Genomic DNA, 15,642 nt, shown 5'->3' with positions numbered 1-15,642 from the left:
CCCTTGCAAGACTCTTTTCTCCGATCACTTAAATAATACAAGTCCGAACGGAAAGATAGCGACTGCAGGGGCCACAGTGCCAGAAACGCCAGGTCCGTGATGATTTGCGTAGAGGGCGTCAATTCCGCCGACGACGCAGAGGAATGGTCACCGCTGACTGACGTGCGTAACCACCAATGAGGAGGCGTCTGCGTGTCAAAGCGCTTTGTAATGCCGTAGGGCTCTGTCTCTATCCGTTAGTTCTACTTGTGTATATGGCGTTGATTCGTTATATGTACCGATTCGTGCAACTGCTTCAAATTGTTCCGCATATACGACGCTTACCTATCGTGCTGGACGACATCGGTAGACCGGATGGGGCCATTTGGACAAGCTAAAGAAATCTCGCAGGAGCAAGTCCGTATAGACGTGCAAGAGGCTCGGGTAGACAGTGATCGTCGACGCCTCGCTGCCCCGCTGATGGTGTCACAACTTCCACACCTTCCAGGTCCTGAGATCCATCTTTGATAGAGCGCCCCGCAGCGGGCCTTGGATTTCTCCTTGGTCGGCCCAAACCTTTCGTCCAGACCAGTAGTCCAAAAATCCATCAGGGCCAGAGATCATGATGAGCTGCGTGCCAGTGGTTTGCGAGCGCGCTCCATTGGCATCGGCCAAGCACTTTGAAACATGTGCTGGCCTGATGAAGCTGCCCTCCTCGTCGACGTAGTACTCGACCCGCAGTCCATCTGGTCCCGCATGCTTCTTGAGCGCCTCGAGTTCTCGGACAATCGCACCCTTCCTGTCATCCACTTGAGCAAGCGAGGTTGTTGCCTGGCTCTTTGCCTTTTTCCCCAGCCCGATCCAACTCTTCCACCCTCCGCTACCGCCGTTTGCCTGCTCCGAGACACCGTCGCTCTTGCCGCCCACGCACTCTTCCCTCAATCTGTTTGCCCAGAGGATCCGCATCCTAGTGTTCTTCTTGTCTCGCGTCATCAGGGCATTCGCAACCTGCATCGCGGGCGCAATGCCCGTCCCGCCCGCCAAAAACAAGACGTCGGTGGTATCGTCTGGGATGTCAAACTCGACATGCGGGCCGCGTAGCTCGACGGTGGCAGAGACGGGAAGGCGGTGCAGGTAGTTGGACACCTCGCCAGAGGGCTCGCGGCGGATGAGGAGGCGGACGGTGCGGGAGGATTGCGGGTCATGCTCGACGTCGTTGGTAGCAGCAGGTGGAGCCGGAGAAGTCGAGGACGGAATGGGATCAGTGGAAGACGTGGTGACAGCCGTTTCTGGCGTTGCTGACAACGACGACGGCGACGGTGGCAGCGGGGTGTACGCCCGGGCTATCTGCAGCTGTGGCTGCTTCACCTCGACGCTCCAAACGCCTCGTTCCCACACATTTTTTAAGCTTTGGTGGCTGTCGGAATCTTGTGCTCGGAGGGTAAAGATGCTGCTGGTCTTCGAAACGGGCTCGCGCGCCGCAATGGTGTACGCCGAGAAGTTTTGCGGATGCAGACCGCCAGACTCGCCGTTGCTTTTGGAGGCGTAGTGGCGGTATCCAAAGCCACCTAGGGCGCCGCCGCTAATGACGAGCAGAGCGCCTGCATAGGGCCGAATCGAGCTGCGCAGGACGCGTGGCATGGGACGGGCAGATGGTGTTGATGTGGCTGCGCGGGTTGGTGTTGAAGAGTGTGAGACGGGCTTAGCGGAGTTTACAGACGGACGTCGGGTGCTGCGTCACGACACAAGTTTTGCCAAGATGTTTGTCCCATAATGGTCTCTTCTATAGGTCTATATGGTCTTCCTAATGGAGTAGGGTGATGTCCAGCTAGCCACATCTTCATCCCTCACAGTCTTATGATCGAACGCGCGTCATTGTCTTCTATCCCGCCTCTAAACATGTCTTTGACGACCTTGCCCTGGACGATGGTCGCGTCGACAATTCCTTCGACGTGCTCGGGATCCACGCGTCCATACCATATGCCTTTGCCGGCCAGCGGATGTCCAGCCTCGCGCAAGGTCCGAGGGATGTAAATGATGACGTTACCGGCGTACTTGTGTCCACCAATGTGGCTGATGAGCCCAACGCTTGCCGACATGCCCTCACGATGTTCTTGCAAGTCCGGCTGCGGCCGAAGAGATATACCCTTGGCCTGGAGCTTCTCTTCAAACTCGTCCCGCAGCAAGGGGCCGTAGATGCCACAGCGTGCGTCTCTGCCGCCGTGTCCGCAGATGAGAACCATAATCTCGTCGACCTCTCGTACACCCTGAAACTGCTGTTGCAACGACTCATCTCTCACCATGATTTCCTGCTGATGTTCGTCGAGTATCTCCTCATTGAGCGGGTGAAGCTCTTTTGGCTTGACGAATCCGCGCAAAAAGTTCTTGACGCCGTCACCTGCGAGGGGTATCGATGGGATGTAGCGGAAGCTGGGAAAAAGGTACGCTGAAGCTGTGTCTGGAGAAGAAGCGGCGGGGGAGAAGGAAACGTTTGCGATGCTGGCGTTGTGAAAAGGCTGCACGCACAGTGTTAGCATGTATTCCAGAGTCGAGCATCATGCGCGAAAGGATCCAACGCAAATCCAGAGGAGGAGCATATACAGGTACAGGCTCGGCGCCGCGACGGCGAGTCAGCCAGCCGCGGCGCATGCTTCTCTCTCCCTCGACGCGCGCAATGCTCATCTGTACGTGAGTACTACTCGGGGAGAGTGACGAACGTCGCAGAGCTCCCCTTTTCTCCCCAGCAGCTCTTTCAGCTTGCGCTGGAAGTGTGCGTCCTCTTCGTCCTCAATCTTGCTTGTCCAGTCATCTTTGCCAGTCGCAATCATGATTTGTTCCGCGTAAGCTGCCATTGTGCCGTTGAGATTCTGGTTGTAGTCTATGGGTAGGCCCTCGGGCATCTGTGGTGTTGGACGGCATGCGCATGTTGGCGACGGACAAGACTCGATGACGGGGAATGGCGGAGGTTTTGACGGGATGGGTATTCGTCGCGAGGCAAGGCGAGGAGGAGACGAAGTGAAGAGATATCTTCTGGCGCTCCGGAGCAGCAACATGGCGAGGGAAGAGTGGATGATGTGGTCGTGAAGAGTGGAGAAGGCTGGCGGCGTCGGGGAGTTTTTGTTGTTGGCGGCGCATCTTAAAGCCGAGAAGCGTCATTAATTCCGTCCGCTCGGTCTCGCTCTTCCTCCACATTCGGCCTCGGACTGCCGCTGCCCAACCACCATCTCCGCATTCACGACACGACAGCTACCTCGACGCGCCATGATCGCGACCAAGTCAATTGGGACGCCAGAATGACAGATGTAGGCACGCCGCCTCCAGAGGATCCTCCCTCGGCTCCAGCCTCCACCACGCCCTCCCGCCCTGCTCGTCCACGCTCTCCGCGATTTCCTCCGCACAATGCTCCTCGCGTCTGGTTCTTGACCAACGGCACCTCGCCAATCAGCATAGCCCTGGCCACCAAAGTCCTGGAACACGGCGATTATGTGGTTGCGGGAGTGTTGCCTGCCGAGTTTGAGCGCGAGAGCGGTCGGAGTGAAGAGTTTCGCGACTTTTTGGACATTGTCGGCACGGGCGAGGGCGAGCGGGAGCGCTGGAAAGAGAGGTTGAGGATAGTCGGCTTAGATGCAAGGTAAGGTACGCATGAGCTCTGCGACCTGTTGGCTTGGCCTTGAGAACTGACATGTCGCTGTGCAGAGTGATTGGCCAATGCCAGGCTGCCATTGCCGAAGCCGTCGAGGCTTTTGGCAGGGTCGACGTGCTGCTGGGCTGTTCGAGCGAGACGGTCATGGGCACTGTGGAAGAGCTATCCCAGAATACTCGCACCATGAACCTCGTCCGCAATCAGCTTGAGACCAATTTCTTTTCCAATGTCAACATCATCAAGGCCGTCTTGCCCGCCATGCGTGACAAGAAGAACGGACACATCATCATGCTGACAGGAACGAGTATGGCTTCATTGTGCTTCGACTGCAAGCAAATCAGCTAACTTTCGTCGAGCTGGCCATCTGGGAACACCAGGTCTGGGTGTCTATTGCGCATCTCAATGGGCAATTGAAGGATACTGCGACGTAAAGCTCCCGGCTTCCCTAGCTTCTTTTGGCTAACCTGCTTCCAGAGCCTTGCTTTTGAAATCGCCCCCTTTAATATCAAAATGTCCATCGTCCAGCCAAACATTGAAGTCAACGTCCTCACCAACCGCATCACTTCGGCCCCTCCAATGCCAGACTACGCGCCCGACGTCAACCCCGCGCCGCTGGCTCGCGACATGTTTAGCGGCCTGCTCGACAAGATTGACACTCGATCTGCGGGCATTGCGCAGGCGCCGTCTCCCTCAGGTGACATTGACGACTTTGCGTTTGGCAACACTCCACAGAGTGTAGGCGATATGCTGTCTTCTCCGAATATCGCGTCGTTGTATCCGATGCTTGATCCCGGGGTTAGGGCAGGGCTTATTGCGGAGACGGTCCATGCCTTGACGGCGATCGGCGGTCATGACAATCCTCCTGCGAGACATATTGTCGGATTCGAGGGGGTCGCTAGTGTAAAGGAGAAGCTCAAAACGGTGAGTGAAGAGTTGGAAGATTTTACAGAGGTCAGCAGTGCTGTGGATATTGCCAAGGGAGAGGATTGGCAGGCGATGGATGTGCAGACACTGGGAAATTCGTAAAGTAAGTGCTGCAAAATCAACAGACTGCTTCAACTGACAGAGACCGCACAGCTTTTGGACTATTGCTGTCGTCTCGGAGTCTAATTTCATGAGCCGGAACGTTTCATCCGCACTGCCAAATTCCACGAAAACCAAGAGTGAGGCTGCAGCAAACAGCGGCGAGGACGTTTTCAGGTAAGCATGCGAGGAGAGCAGCCGCACCCGCACACGACGCGCTGTTCACGACTGGGATGTAGATGGTGCTGCTCAAGTCTTGCTGAGCTATTTCGAATCGAGAATGACTTGCTGCTCCCTCACAGCCAACCTCTAAGCCTCCATGGTTACAGCCGAGACGGTGCGGACATGATATCATGGTGACCCCTGGTCGTGTCATCAACCGAGGCGATGACGGCTTTGTTTGAAGAGGATCTTGGTCGTGTTCCTCGACCAGGGGCCACTCTGCGCGGTATTCACGCGCTTCGAAATATCCACCTTGACCAGTTCAAGCTCGTCGCTCCAAGGAATGCGCTTTTTGGACAACTAGTTGGGCTTTGCTTTTTCGAAATCTCCTCCACTATTCACAGTGAGCTTACAATGACTGCAAAGCAAACCACGCCCATCCCAACATCATTCGCATCATCAAGCTCCCCTGGCTCGGCGACCTAGCAACCACGTGCGCGAGGCGTCTGCTGCAGCCCAGTACATCTCCGGCTCCGCTCAGTCTCCCATAGCTACCGCTCTTGTGAGACACTTGCAATCTTGGCCCTCCGTTTCACCGTTTCACAACGCCTGCTTCGGCCCCTGCCAGGGACAAGAAACACGAATCCAGGAACCGGTCTGCCTTCGCCATGCGAAAATACGTAATGCATCTCAAGGACGACGTCTGTCTCCCAGGGACCAGCGACGGCAACGGCGCGGAGACACGCGCGAACTGCTGCACGGTGCGCATTGAGGACTGGAAGAGCACAAGTCGACTTGTATATATTTTGTCGCGCCCGTTCAAAGCTCGGCACGGCAGTTTCGAAACTAAGCGCCGCGAGTGCCTTCCATCGCTGCCTCGAATCGTAGGCAGCAAACATTGTCGTTGCTATGTGCTCATAAACAGGGTCTGTCTGCATTGCAAGGAGTACCTGTCCACTTGCCATTCAAAGAAATCGACAGCACCAGATTCGGCGCTGTGAAACGGCCAGTGATGTCCAACCCATCTGAATCCGGTATGGGCGGACAGGCCCGTACGCTCAACGCAACAGTGTTTTTCTCAAAGAGCGCACTTTTGCGGGACGCGTGTTGAAGAGATTTTCTTTTCAATGTAAAAGGTCAAGTTGACGTTGCGATCTTACATTCTGCACACTCCTACTAATTCCATTCGTCAGATAAAAGCACCGTCCTTGCTAAAGTCACCGAGTCTTCTCAAGAACAGGGCTACTGGCGACCCTCAACTATGGACTGGTAAGATTGCCAAGGTAATTTGTTTACTGCAGCTGGCCAGGGTCAAACGAGTCTTCGGTCTTAGAACAACCATGTGTCTCCTTTCACCAAACATACTACCAACAAATGGTCCAAAGAAACGGCGCCAGGACAGGGCTACAAGACTGGACTACTACCAATACCAACTTGTAAGATTGCCAAGTCATTTTGTTTCCTCCCCAACGTCCAGGAATATTCTGCGGTCGACACCCATGTCTCCTCCAACTACTACTTGAACTACATGCTGATCGACACACAAGGCAAAATGCAAGTGCACCTACACCCACCACGACGCTGGACACTAATCAAAATCGAGCTTGTTTACCAATTTTCGACCGACTAGCGCCGCAGAAAACAATTGATCAACGACTCTTTTCCCATTCTATAAAGATCTGCCCGCATCAACGACTGGATTGGGCTTCATCATCAGTACATCACATCCATACAACAAAACAAACTGCACACCTCCGCGAGGTCCTGACGCGCAACAACCGTCGTTACTGATCTACTTTTCTACTTTCCTCTCCCTTTTCTCCCTTCTTCCTTCACGACTCACTTCAATCGCCGACCATGGCCCACAAGGTCGTCCGACTTTTAGTCTTCTACCTCGCTCTGGCGAGCGCAGGCCCACTCCCAGACCGGCATCATCGTCCCCACGGCCACAACAGAGTCGACCCATGGCCCGGTCCACCCGGCCACCGCATGGGTCATGGGCCCGTCGTTGTGCCTCGAGATGAGCAGCCCCCCGCAGCTCCGCCAGCGGATGCTCCCGCTGCTCCAAACCCAGATCCCAATCCTCCCGCCATTGATCCTCCTAACCCACCGACGGCCGCCACCACCCCGGCGCCCAATGGGACCGGCGATGCCAGCACGCAAGACGTAGGCGACGGCATGGACGACGCCGGCGACGACCTCGACGATTACGACTATGACGATACGGCAGGCGCAAACGCAGACTTGCAGGCCAGCAACGCAGACCCCTCGAACGCTACGGCCGCCGCGGGCAACAGCACAAACGACATCGGCGCCGCCTGGTTCGGCAAGAAGAAGATGTTTGGCAAGAAGAAGATGTTTGGCAAAAAGATGATGTTCGGCAAGAAGAAGAAGATGATGTTTGGCAAGAAGATGGGCTACGGCAAAATGGGCGGCGGCTTCAAGGGCCAAGCCGAGTATGAAAAGGGAGGCGGAGGCGGCTACGGTGGCGGCGGCGGCTACGCCAACATCGAGTACGGCCGGCCCATGGGAGGCTTCAGGCAAGAAAAGGAGAGGCCTGGCGGTGGCTACCGCGGCCAGATGGAAATTCCCAAAGGCGGCTACGGTCCTGGCGGCAACTATGGTGGCGGTGATATCAACCTGGATATCGAGCTCGGCGGCGACCGCTACACGAGCCAAGGCGGCGGTTCCAAGTGCGAGTCCTGTGAACGAGCTGGCTACGGCGGCGGCGGTGGTGGCGGCGGGTACATGGAAAACCGACGCGAAGGAAACTACCGGCCGCAGCGAGGAGGAGGCGAACGACAAGAACGCGAGCGCGGCGGCGGCGGTGGAGGTAACTACCGAGAGCAAGAACGACAGGGAGAGCGACAGCGCGGCGGTGCTGCCCCCGAGATAGGTGAGGACTGGCGTCCTGCGATTGAGGACCGCACTTATGGCCCTGGCGACAAGAAGCTACGTCTACGTCGTCGCGGCGGTAATGGATCATCCCCGGCTGAAACTCGTCCAGAAATCCGTCCCGAACGACCGGCTGCCCCTGAGCGCGAGCGCCCGGCCCCGGCTCCTCAACCGCAACCGCAACCGCAACCTATTGTTCAGCCAGTTCCTGTCGCCCAGCCTATCGCCCAGCCTCAGCCCGCCCCTGCTCCGGTTATCGTTCCTATTGTTCAGCCCGCCCCAGCCCCCGCTCCTCAGCCCGTCGTCCAGCCGGCGCCACAACCTGAGAAACAGGCCCCTGAAAGACGGCCTCAAGAAATCGAGCGTCCTGCCCCTGCCCCTGCCCCTGCCCCTGAACAAGGGGGTTATGGAAAAGGAGGTGCCGGAGCTGGAGCCGGGATCGGTCAAGGAGGAGCCTGGGCCGGAGCTGGAATTGGTGGCGGTGGGGCGTGGCAAGGGGGTGTTCCTCAGGGGCAAGAAAAGTCATGTGGGGGTGAATCTTGTCGAGGGATCCAGTACGCTCCTCAAGCACCATCCGGTGGCAACGGCGGCAACGGCGGGGCAGGAGGCGCAGGAGGTAGTGGCGGTGCAGGCGGTAACGCAGGCAACGCCGGTAATGCCGGGGGAGGGGGAAGAGGAGGAGGAGGCTACGGCGCGGGCCAGAAGAACGAGCAAAAGGGACCCAGCGGGCCCTCCTTCAACGCAGACCAGCGGGCCGACATCAAGGGACCTTCTGGGCCATCTTTCAACGCGGATCAGAGGGCAGATATCAAGGGGCCAACCGGTCCATCGTACAACGCGAACCAGGACACGAATCAGAAGGGTCCAACCGGCCCATCTTTCAACGCCGACCAGAGGGCAGATATCAAGGGGCCAACCGGCCCATCATACAACGCCAACCAGGAAACCAACCAAAAAGGACCAACCGGCCCATCCTTCAACGCCAACCAGGACACAAACCAAAAGGGACCAACTGGCCCATCCTTCAACGCAAACCAAGACACAAATCAAAAAGGCCCCAGTGGCCCATCCTTCAACGCCGACCAGAAGGCCGACGAGAAGGGCGGCAGCGGCCCCGCCTACAACGCCAATCAAGGCGCCGAACAAAAGGGCGGCGCCGCACCTGGTGGGCCAGGCGGTCCTGGTGGCCCCTGTCAGAAAGGCCCTAATGGCGAGCCGTGTACGCCTGGAAAGGATGGGGCGGATGGCAAGAATGGTGGGGGTGGTGGAGGCGGCAGCGCGGGGTCTGCGTGGAAGCCTCCGAAGTTGTAGAAAGAGGAAGAGGTGGATGGTATGAGATGGCATGGAGTGGCATGGGGTTCGGACGTGGAGTCGATTGTGGCCTTTTTTCTTCTTCTTCTTCTTTTTCTTTTTGGCGCGGAATTTGGCTCGGATGGAAGGTGTAGAAATGGGTAAGGTATAACTTTTGTATGGTGTTAGATACTCCCCTATACTTAGTTGCGCATAGTAATATTTACCTTTTCTTTTTCTCGAGGTGGTGCGTGCTCATTCGTTCGTCGATTGACAATTTGAGCTGCTTTGAACGTGGAGAAGTCGAAGGTATGTCGAATTTCCCTAGTCAGTTGCATGCATGGAGATTCGCCCAAGGGCGGAGCGGAGAAAAGCGCGCTGCCACAGTAGGTGACGAACTAAATTCAACCCAGGCTTTGCTTCAGGTTGTCGCACACTTGGACGCAAGCGCTCGAATGCTCCTTGTAAGTATTCACTAAGAAAAGATTTCTCTCTATGTTGGAGGCATGAAGCGCTTGAGGACTCCTTGTCTCTACGTACGCTGACTTGGCGACAGACATTCGCGGAATAGCAATTTCTTTCTTTCACCCACTGTGCTGCCTTTGGACTGACCGCCGCCTCAGATTTCCTTGCAATGCCCGGCGCCTGCAACTGTCCGCCCGCCTATACTAGAACTTTCCTTCCTTGCCTGGGACTGCTCACCATCCGGTAACTGCGGTAGTAAGCCTGGGTCCATCACTTTCAATCACATTCAGTCTTGAAATACTAAATCCAAGCCCAGACGCTGGAATGCTCCTCGTCCGCGCCATTTTCTCGCGATTTTGTTGTTTCAACGCCTGCGTGCGGGAGGCTGGGAGGTGACACAAGAACGCGGGTGCGGCGCGAAGACAAGCTGTGCAACCGCCCGCCAACGGCGCAGCAGCCCAGAAGGGAAGAAAAATTTGCCAAAGGTGGAACGCAATGCATTCATTGTAAGGCTCAGGTGTCACTGCATGTGGAGACGGATGTCAACTTGAAAACTCACCCTGCCTGCCGATACGCGCGACACCTGTGAGCCACGCCGGATTCTTTGCAGATTGTCGCTGGCTGTCCGTCGATTCTGATCACTCTGCTGCAAAACCTGTCGACCTGCATTAGCATCGAATCGAAAATTTTGAACAAGATCCAAAATCTGCTGTCGCAGAAGCGATGAGGAATAAGGGCCGGTCTGCCTCAATTGCCGCTATCCGCCGACAAGACGACTCAAAGACGTACGGCCAGCAGTCAGACCACGCCAACGACCACTGCAGACAGATCATTAATGCTCCCGATGCACCCCACAAGCCGACATGGTCTTCCCAAGAGGCAGGTTGTCCGAGAGCAAACCACTCGAATACATCATCAGGCCACGGCGAGGTCACAGCGCAGGCTTGGTGCAGAATGTCAGTCACACCGCACATCGGATTTTCGACGTGGACTATGCCTCTGTCCGGTTCCTCAGTCTAGATATCTGCTTGTCGCCGTTCCTGAATGCGCGGTGAACATCACCACCAATCGCGAGAGAGCGCCCCACACTGCAGGCGACAGGGCTCGGAAGGCTGCATATTTCCTGCCTGTCTGCGGCAATGCCCAGCAAGAACCATGGAAACGCAACGGGCGGATGCTTTGTGCCTCCCACAATGAAGGCCGACAGGCAAGGAGAATATTGTGAGATCCGCCTGAAGAACAGCTTCCTGGCACATTTGTTCAGCACATCTGCAGCCCCGTAGCGCCAAACGCCAGCAACCTCGTCGAGCCTTCTATCAAATTTCAGAAACCTCATAAATCCCTCAAAAGCGGAATCATGATGGACTGGAGCCTCACTGAAGGTAGCGAAGCACCGGAGTTTGAAATTGGTGACTTTCCAAAGAAGACCTGATATGAATTCTTGCCTGTTGCTGACAACTCCGTGTGCAGAACATGAGGCCAAGTGGGTGCGGGCTGTCATGAACTCCATCAAAATGCCACCAGAAGCGCGCCCGAAACGCTTCCGGGACAACGAGCAAGCTTTGAGATGGGTCATGGACAATTCAAGAGCGGCGGGAATCTGTATCCCCTTGTTCAGTGGCATGCACTCAGACTTTGCGTCTCCTCAGATTTACCACGAAGCGACTCGTCAAATGGAGAGGCATGGTCTGATTACCTGGTCACCGGTCCAAGAAGAAGTTCGTCCAGCACGGCAGCAAGACTTCGTCGCCTCTCAACCCTACGCCCAACCCTCACACCAGCGGCAGCTGCTGGCATTCCAGGGCCCGACCGCGGCGATGCAAAATGGCCCCTGGTACCCGGAAATGGCGACCTGCGACGAGATACGGCATCATGAGCGGCACTGCAGTATTCAGCACCAGTGTCGCCCGAGTTCCGGTCCGCTAGCTCCTGGCGCTCATCATGACGAGAGAGGCCCTCAGGGAAAACCTCTTCCACGATCGCAGCTCCTCAAGACGACTGTGACCGCATATGGTGCATCATTTACGCACCTTGGCCCCGAAAGCGGTTTCCCAACGGCTGGTGGACAAAGCCTGCAGTATGGATCTGAGCTCATGCCGATGTTGATTGACTCTGATTCCGATGACGACATCGATTCTGATGTCGGCACCCTCGGGGAGGAACCATCATCACTGCCATTCTTTTCAGAACGAGGAAACGCACCCCAGATGGCAACGGAGATGCAAATGGTGCGTAATTCCTGCTCTTTCTCCTCAACGAAACGACCTGCTAATAGTTTTTCGTAGCCCTTTGTTGAAATCAACTCAGGGAGTTACAATAGGTACTACAGATATCCGGATGGTGTCATAGTCCAAGGATCCCAACCATCAATTCTTCTCGGCGAGGGCCCGCATTCACGAAAAAGCTTCAAAATTCGAAAATCCGACGGCTGTGCCAACGGAAACGGTCTTCTCTGGCACCCATCGCTTGTGAACGATGCGCTTCTCCGCAATAGGATCAGGAACTGCTTGGATCAGGCGATAGTTGGAAAGAAAATCCAGGGCGGCAATCGCTGGATACCCCTGCAGTATTTCAAACGTCTTGCCACGGACTTGGGGGTTTACCACGAGGTTGCCCGGTTGGTCTACCATTACGAACACCAATTCGTACCGCGCCTTGGCCGCGCTTCCAGACACGTGCCGCTTGTCGACAATCCCGAGGCCACTCGAAGGAAAGAGCCAGCAGCAACAACATGGAAGCCAGTCGAAAAGCCAGAGACAGTACCAATTCCAGCAGCTCAGGCAGATCCCCGCCCAACTCCAGCACCCGGGGTTTACCACAAGGTGGCGCGGTTGTTCGACCATTACGAACACCAGATTGCACCACGCGTCGGCCTCGCTTCGAAACACGTGCCGCTTTTGAACACTCCTGAGTCCACTCCAACGGCAGAGCCATCAGAAACAAGGCCCACGTCAATCGAGCAGCCAGAGACAAGACCGAGCCCAGTACTACAGCCAGAGTCACGCCCGACTCCAGTACTCCATCTGGAGACGAACCCATCCCCGGTACCTCAGCCAGAGCCAGAAAGACTACCAACGCCAGTACACCGGCCAGAGACACGTAAAACTCCAGTACCTCAGCCAGCGTCACGCAAAACTCCAGTACCTCAGCCAGAGCCAGAGACACGCCCAACTCCAAGACCAGAACCAAGAACCAAACTCACTCCTGGTCTGGCACCAGGTACGAGAAGCTGCGGCCACTGCTCAAACGCGATCGGGACGAGCTTCGAAGACTTTGAAAGGCACCTCGCTGCGTGCGAAAAGGCGGAGTCCACTCAAGGTTTGCGCGGAGTGTGGGTCTGCGCTTGTCTCGCGTCTTTCCCTTCTCGCAACCATATTGAACGCCACATCATCCTCAATGACGCCCATCTACACCGGAAGAGCTTCTACTTTAACAATGTTGCTTAGTTTGCGTCTCAAGAGAGAAAATTCAACTCCAAGTTTCTGTCGGGATGCTTGAAAGCTCCCTGTAGTTATCGTTTTGCGAACTCAAACGTCCAAGACTTTGGGTGGCGAGGTGTTTGAATGCTCCTTGTATGCATACATCTTGACTTAGCGATCTGAGCCCGGCGGCTGAGATTCTGGCCCATCGCCCTTTGAGACAGACCCATTAACCCATCTCCCGCACCTCTCTTCCTCTGTGCGAAAAGATACTACTGCATTGGGTCCTGATCCACTGGGAAGTCACCTCCAACGCCATGACCTCCAACACCGTCTTTCCCCGACGCTGTTACCCCAAGCAGGCAGTTACAAGCATATCATCCAGATCCTAGCGCGTCATTTACCGCGAGCCTCTCTATCGCGTTCACCCCTAATCAGTCGCGCAGTGAGTAAGTCGCGTAGGTACTCAGTTATGCAGTCAGTCAGTCATGCAGTCAATCAGCCACGCGGCTAGGGGGCATCAGAATCTCATCATTGGGGACGAGCATCTCAGGCATCCTGGGAACCGCTCTGGAACCAACGCATGGAAGTGATTCTCTGTCGTCCTCCACTGTGGGTGGGAGCTTGGTCCAGTCTACCTTCAGTGGAAATGCAAGACGGTAGATCCACTTCCTCCAAATCGCATGTATGCCTCACACATGCCACTTGAGATAATACTGGTTCATGACCTGCCCGCCCTCTACCTGTTCCGGGCCGTCTTTGTCACAAGTGGCCACATTTGACAAGCCATACAAATTTTAAGCGTGTCGTCATCGCGCGAAAAGGCGTGAGGGCGCGTTTGCTACGCATTAGATCCAGCCACTTGAGCAAACGGACCCCCTGTTCTATGCCGATCCCTCGGGTCGGGCTGTTAAAACCCCCTGATAAGACCACTTCCACTCAACATGTCGCAAGGCGCATGGCCGAATGTAGCCTGCTTCTTTGATCGCCGTTGTTGCTCGGCGTCAACCCTCTTTGAGACTGTGCATCTTGCGGCGCCTGCTGCTTTGAGCTCGCCGTCCTTGCTCTACATCAGTCCGCTTGAGGGTGTTCATCTCGCGACGTCATTCCGCCTCTTGTCTTTCCTTTGTATCTGCCCCTGTTTCTTCCCATACCGATCTCACGATTTGGCTGGTCTATAAAAAAGCCATCCCCGCTCTGTCTCCCTCCATCGCAGCCAACAACTTCTCACTTCTGTTACTGTGCCAACGAACCTTTCCAAGAGCAGCCGTTTTTTATAGTCGATCGATTCAACAAGGTCACAATGAACGACCCATCTGAACATAACCAGCCCCTGGAGGTCGGACAGAGTTTCGACAGGGCCATTGAGAAAAAGATCAATGACGCTTATGAAAAAGGCTGGGACGAATGCTACCAAGCACGCGTCGTGCCGCTGCTTCGGGAAAAAGGTAACGTATACTCGTCCACCGTCGATATCCGTTTTTGTCGGCTTTGTTGAATTAAAAAAGCTGCGAATCAATGGTCGGCCGGGCCCGGAAGCTCGTTGCTGGCGCAGCCGCCATCTGGCTCATCATCGAGCGCGCCGTACGGCAGATCTCATCAGCCGCTCATGAGGGGAGGTAAGTGCTTGAGCCGCAAATCAACCTGGCAAATCCGCTCATCGTAGAAGGGCACCGGGTGGCCGAGAACCCGCGAAGCTCGCCTCCAGTGGCTGCTGGCCAGCATCAATCGTTGCAGCGGCGATCCGAAAATCATTCGCCGGCAAGTGGATTATCAAAGACCATCAGCGCAAGCCGCATCACCGGTAAGGTCAACTCACAGGCAGCGAGTGATGCGCTGGGCCTAGTACCGCCGCGACAAGCGCAGAGGAGACGTTTGTCGAACGCGGACGATCAAGGAGCGGACACGAGAGATAAAAGGAGGCGGATCTCTCGTGAGCCTCGACGCGATTCCGAGTCCCCCGCGCAGATTAGACCCGTCCAGGTAAGTCGCACCATTTTACAAAATGTAGGGTACTAAGAGATTTGCAGCCAAGCACCCAAAAATACATACAAAGGTCGAATAAAACTGTCTTCCGCTGCGAGTACCACGACAGCGTCAACGTCATCGAGCTGGCCGACGAGGTGGCGATTGAAAAGGGTGGTATCATACACAAATCCTTCAAGATTCGCAAACGGGATGGCCGGGCCATTCCCAATGGCCTCCGCTCGCTGGAACCTTTGAAGAGTGACAGGGAGAAAGCTCGCAAACTCAAGGACGATCTGTTGAACGAGCCACTGTGCGAGACTGAAGAAAAGTCGGGAACTTCATGGATCCCTGTGGACTCCTTCAAAGCCCTTGCGGCAAAGCACGGCGTCTCCCAACAACCTGAGGTCGAGCGCCTTGTGAGGTATTTCGAAGAGACAGGGCCAAATGGAAGGTGCCGAAGAGAGCATCGAGGTGACTGGTTTTGCTTTCGTTGCATCGATTTTTGCTTCTCCCAGGAGTACAGCATTTCAGTGATGGCGCACAAGGTCCCCCTTTCTTTCAGTAACATTTGCCAACGTATCCAATGTCTTTTTTCTTTCTGTCTGTTTCTGGGCTGCATCCGTCAATTGATAGTCATCTGAAGCTTTCATTCCCTATCCAGCGATGAGATGGCTGCAAAAGCTCCTGGCGAGTGTCGAGCGGCCGCAGAGTGAGTGAAAATTTCTATGTCGAAATGCATGCATCCAGGGAGCGTTCGAGTCCCTTGGGCACTTACATGTAGAGGTCGCCAAGTCTTTT

General features: G+C 55.6%; 6 protein-coding genes across 6 annotated transcripts; 4 read left to right on the top strand and 2 right to left on the bottom strand.

Moving 5' to 3' along the window:
* Positions 1–465: 465 nt before the first annotated feature.
* BKA78DRAFT_250677 (uncharacterized protein) lies at positions 466–1,620 on the bottom strand (the record flags this gene model as incomplete). The annotated part of the gene is made up of 2 exons (XM_066884594.1): positions 466–1,185; positions 1,261–1,620. 2 exons carry the CDS (start codon positions 1,618–1,620, stop codon positions 466–468), a joined length of 1,080 nt encoding a protein of 359 aa, XP_066743867.1.
* Positions 1,621–1,703: 83 nt separating this feature from the next.
* BKA78DRAFT_313162 (Sucrase/ferredoxin-like-domain-containing protein) lies at positions 1,704–3,071 on the bottom strand. The gene is made up of 2 exons (XM_066888348.1): positions 2,697–3,071; positions 1,704–2,495 (listed from the first exon to the last, which is right to left on the bottom strand). Exons 1-2 carry the CDS (start codon positions 3,030–3,032, stop codon positions 1,827–1,829), a joined length of 1,005 nt encoding a protein of 334 aa, XP_066743866.1. The 5' UTR covers positions 3,033–3,071; the 3' UTR covers positions 1,704–1,826.
* Positions 3,072–3,272: 201 nt separating this feature from the next.
* BKA78DRAFT_250949 (short chain dehydrogenase/reductase family protein-like protein) lies at positions 3,273–4,648 on the top strand (the record flags this gene model as incomplete). Its single annotated transcript, XM_066884617.1, has 4 exons — positions 3,273–3,610; positions 3,676–3,926; positions 3,979–4,049; positions 4,097–4,648. 4 exons carry the CDS (start codon positions 3,273–3,275, stop codon positions 4,646–4,648), a joined length of 1,212 nt encoding a protein of 403 aa, XP_066743865.1.
* Positions 4,649–7,506: 2,858 nt separating this feature from the next.
* Positions 7,507–9,087, top strand: BKA78DRAFT_313158 (uncharacterized protein). The gene has a single exon (XM_066888347.1). It carries the CDS (start codon positions 7,556–7,558, stop codon positions 9,011–9,013), a length of 1,458 nt encoding a protein of 485 aa, XP_066743864.1. The 5' UTR covers positions 7,507–7,555; the 3' UTR covers positions 9,014–9,087.
* A 1,584-nt stretch (positions 9,088–10,671) lies between these two features.
* On the top strand, positions 10,672–12,911 carry BKA78DRAFT_369418 (uncharacterized protein). The gene is made up of 3 exons (XM_066892657.1): positions 10,672–10,866; positions 10,928–11,685; positions 11,743–12,911. Exons 1-3 carry the CDS (start codon positions 10,815–10,817, stop codon positions 12,901–12,903), a joined length of 1,971 nt encoding a protein of 656 aa, XP_066743863.1. The 5' UTR covers positions 10,672–10,814; the 3' UTR covers positions 12,904–12,911.
* A 1,268-nt stretch (positions 12,912–14,179) lies between these two features.
* On the top strand, positions 14,180–15,485 carry BKA78DRAFT_295173 (uncharacterized protein; the record flags this gene model as incomplete). Its single annotated transcript, XM_066886450.1, has 4 exons — positions 14,180–14,324; positions 14,385–14,495; positions 14,543–14,859; positions 14,907–15,485. 4 exons carry the CDS (start codon positions 14,180–14,182, stop codon positions 15,483–15,485), a joined length of 1,152 nt encoding a protein of 383 aa, XP_066743862.1.
* Between the last annotated feature and the right edge of the window lie 157 nt (positions 15,486–15,642).

The sequence above is a fragment of the Phyllosticta capitalensis genome (genome assembly GCF_038381095.1).
Source record: "Phyllosticta capitalensis strain CBS 128856 chromosome Unknown BKA78scaffold_5, whole genome shotgun sequence".
NCBI classification, from domain to species: domain Eukaryota; kingdom Fungi; phylum Ascomycota; class Dothideomycetes; order Botryosphaeriales; family Phyllostictaceae; genus Phyllosticta; species Phyllosticta capitalensis.
This window is presented reverse-complemented; position numbering and strand designations above follow the sequence as displayed.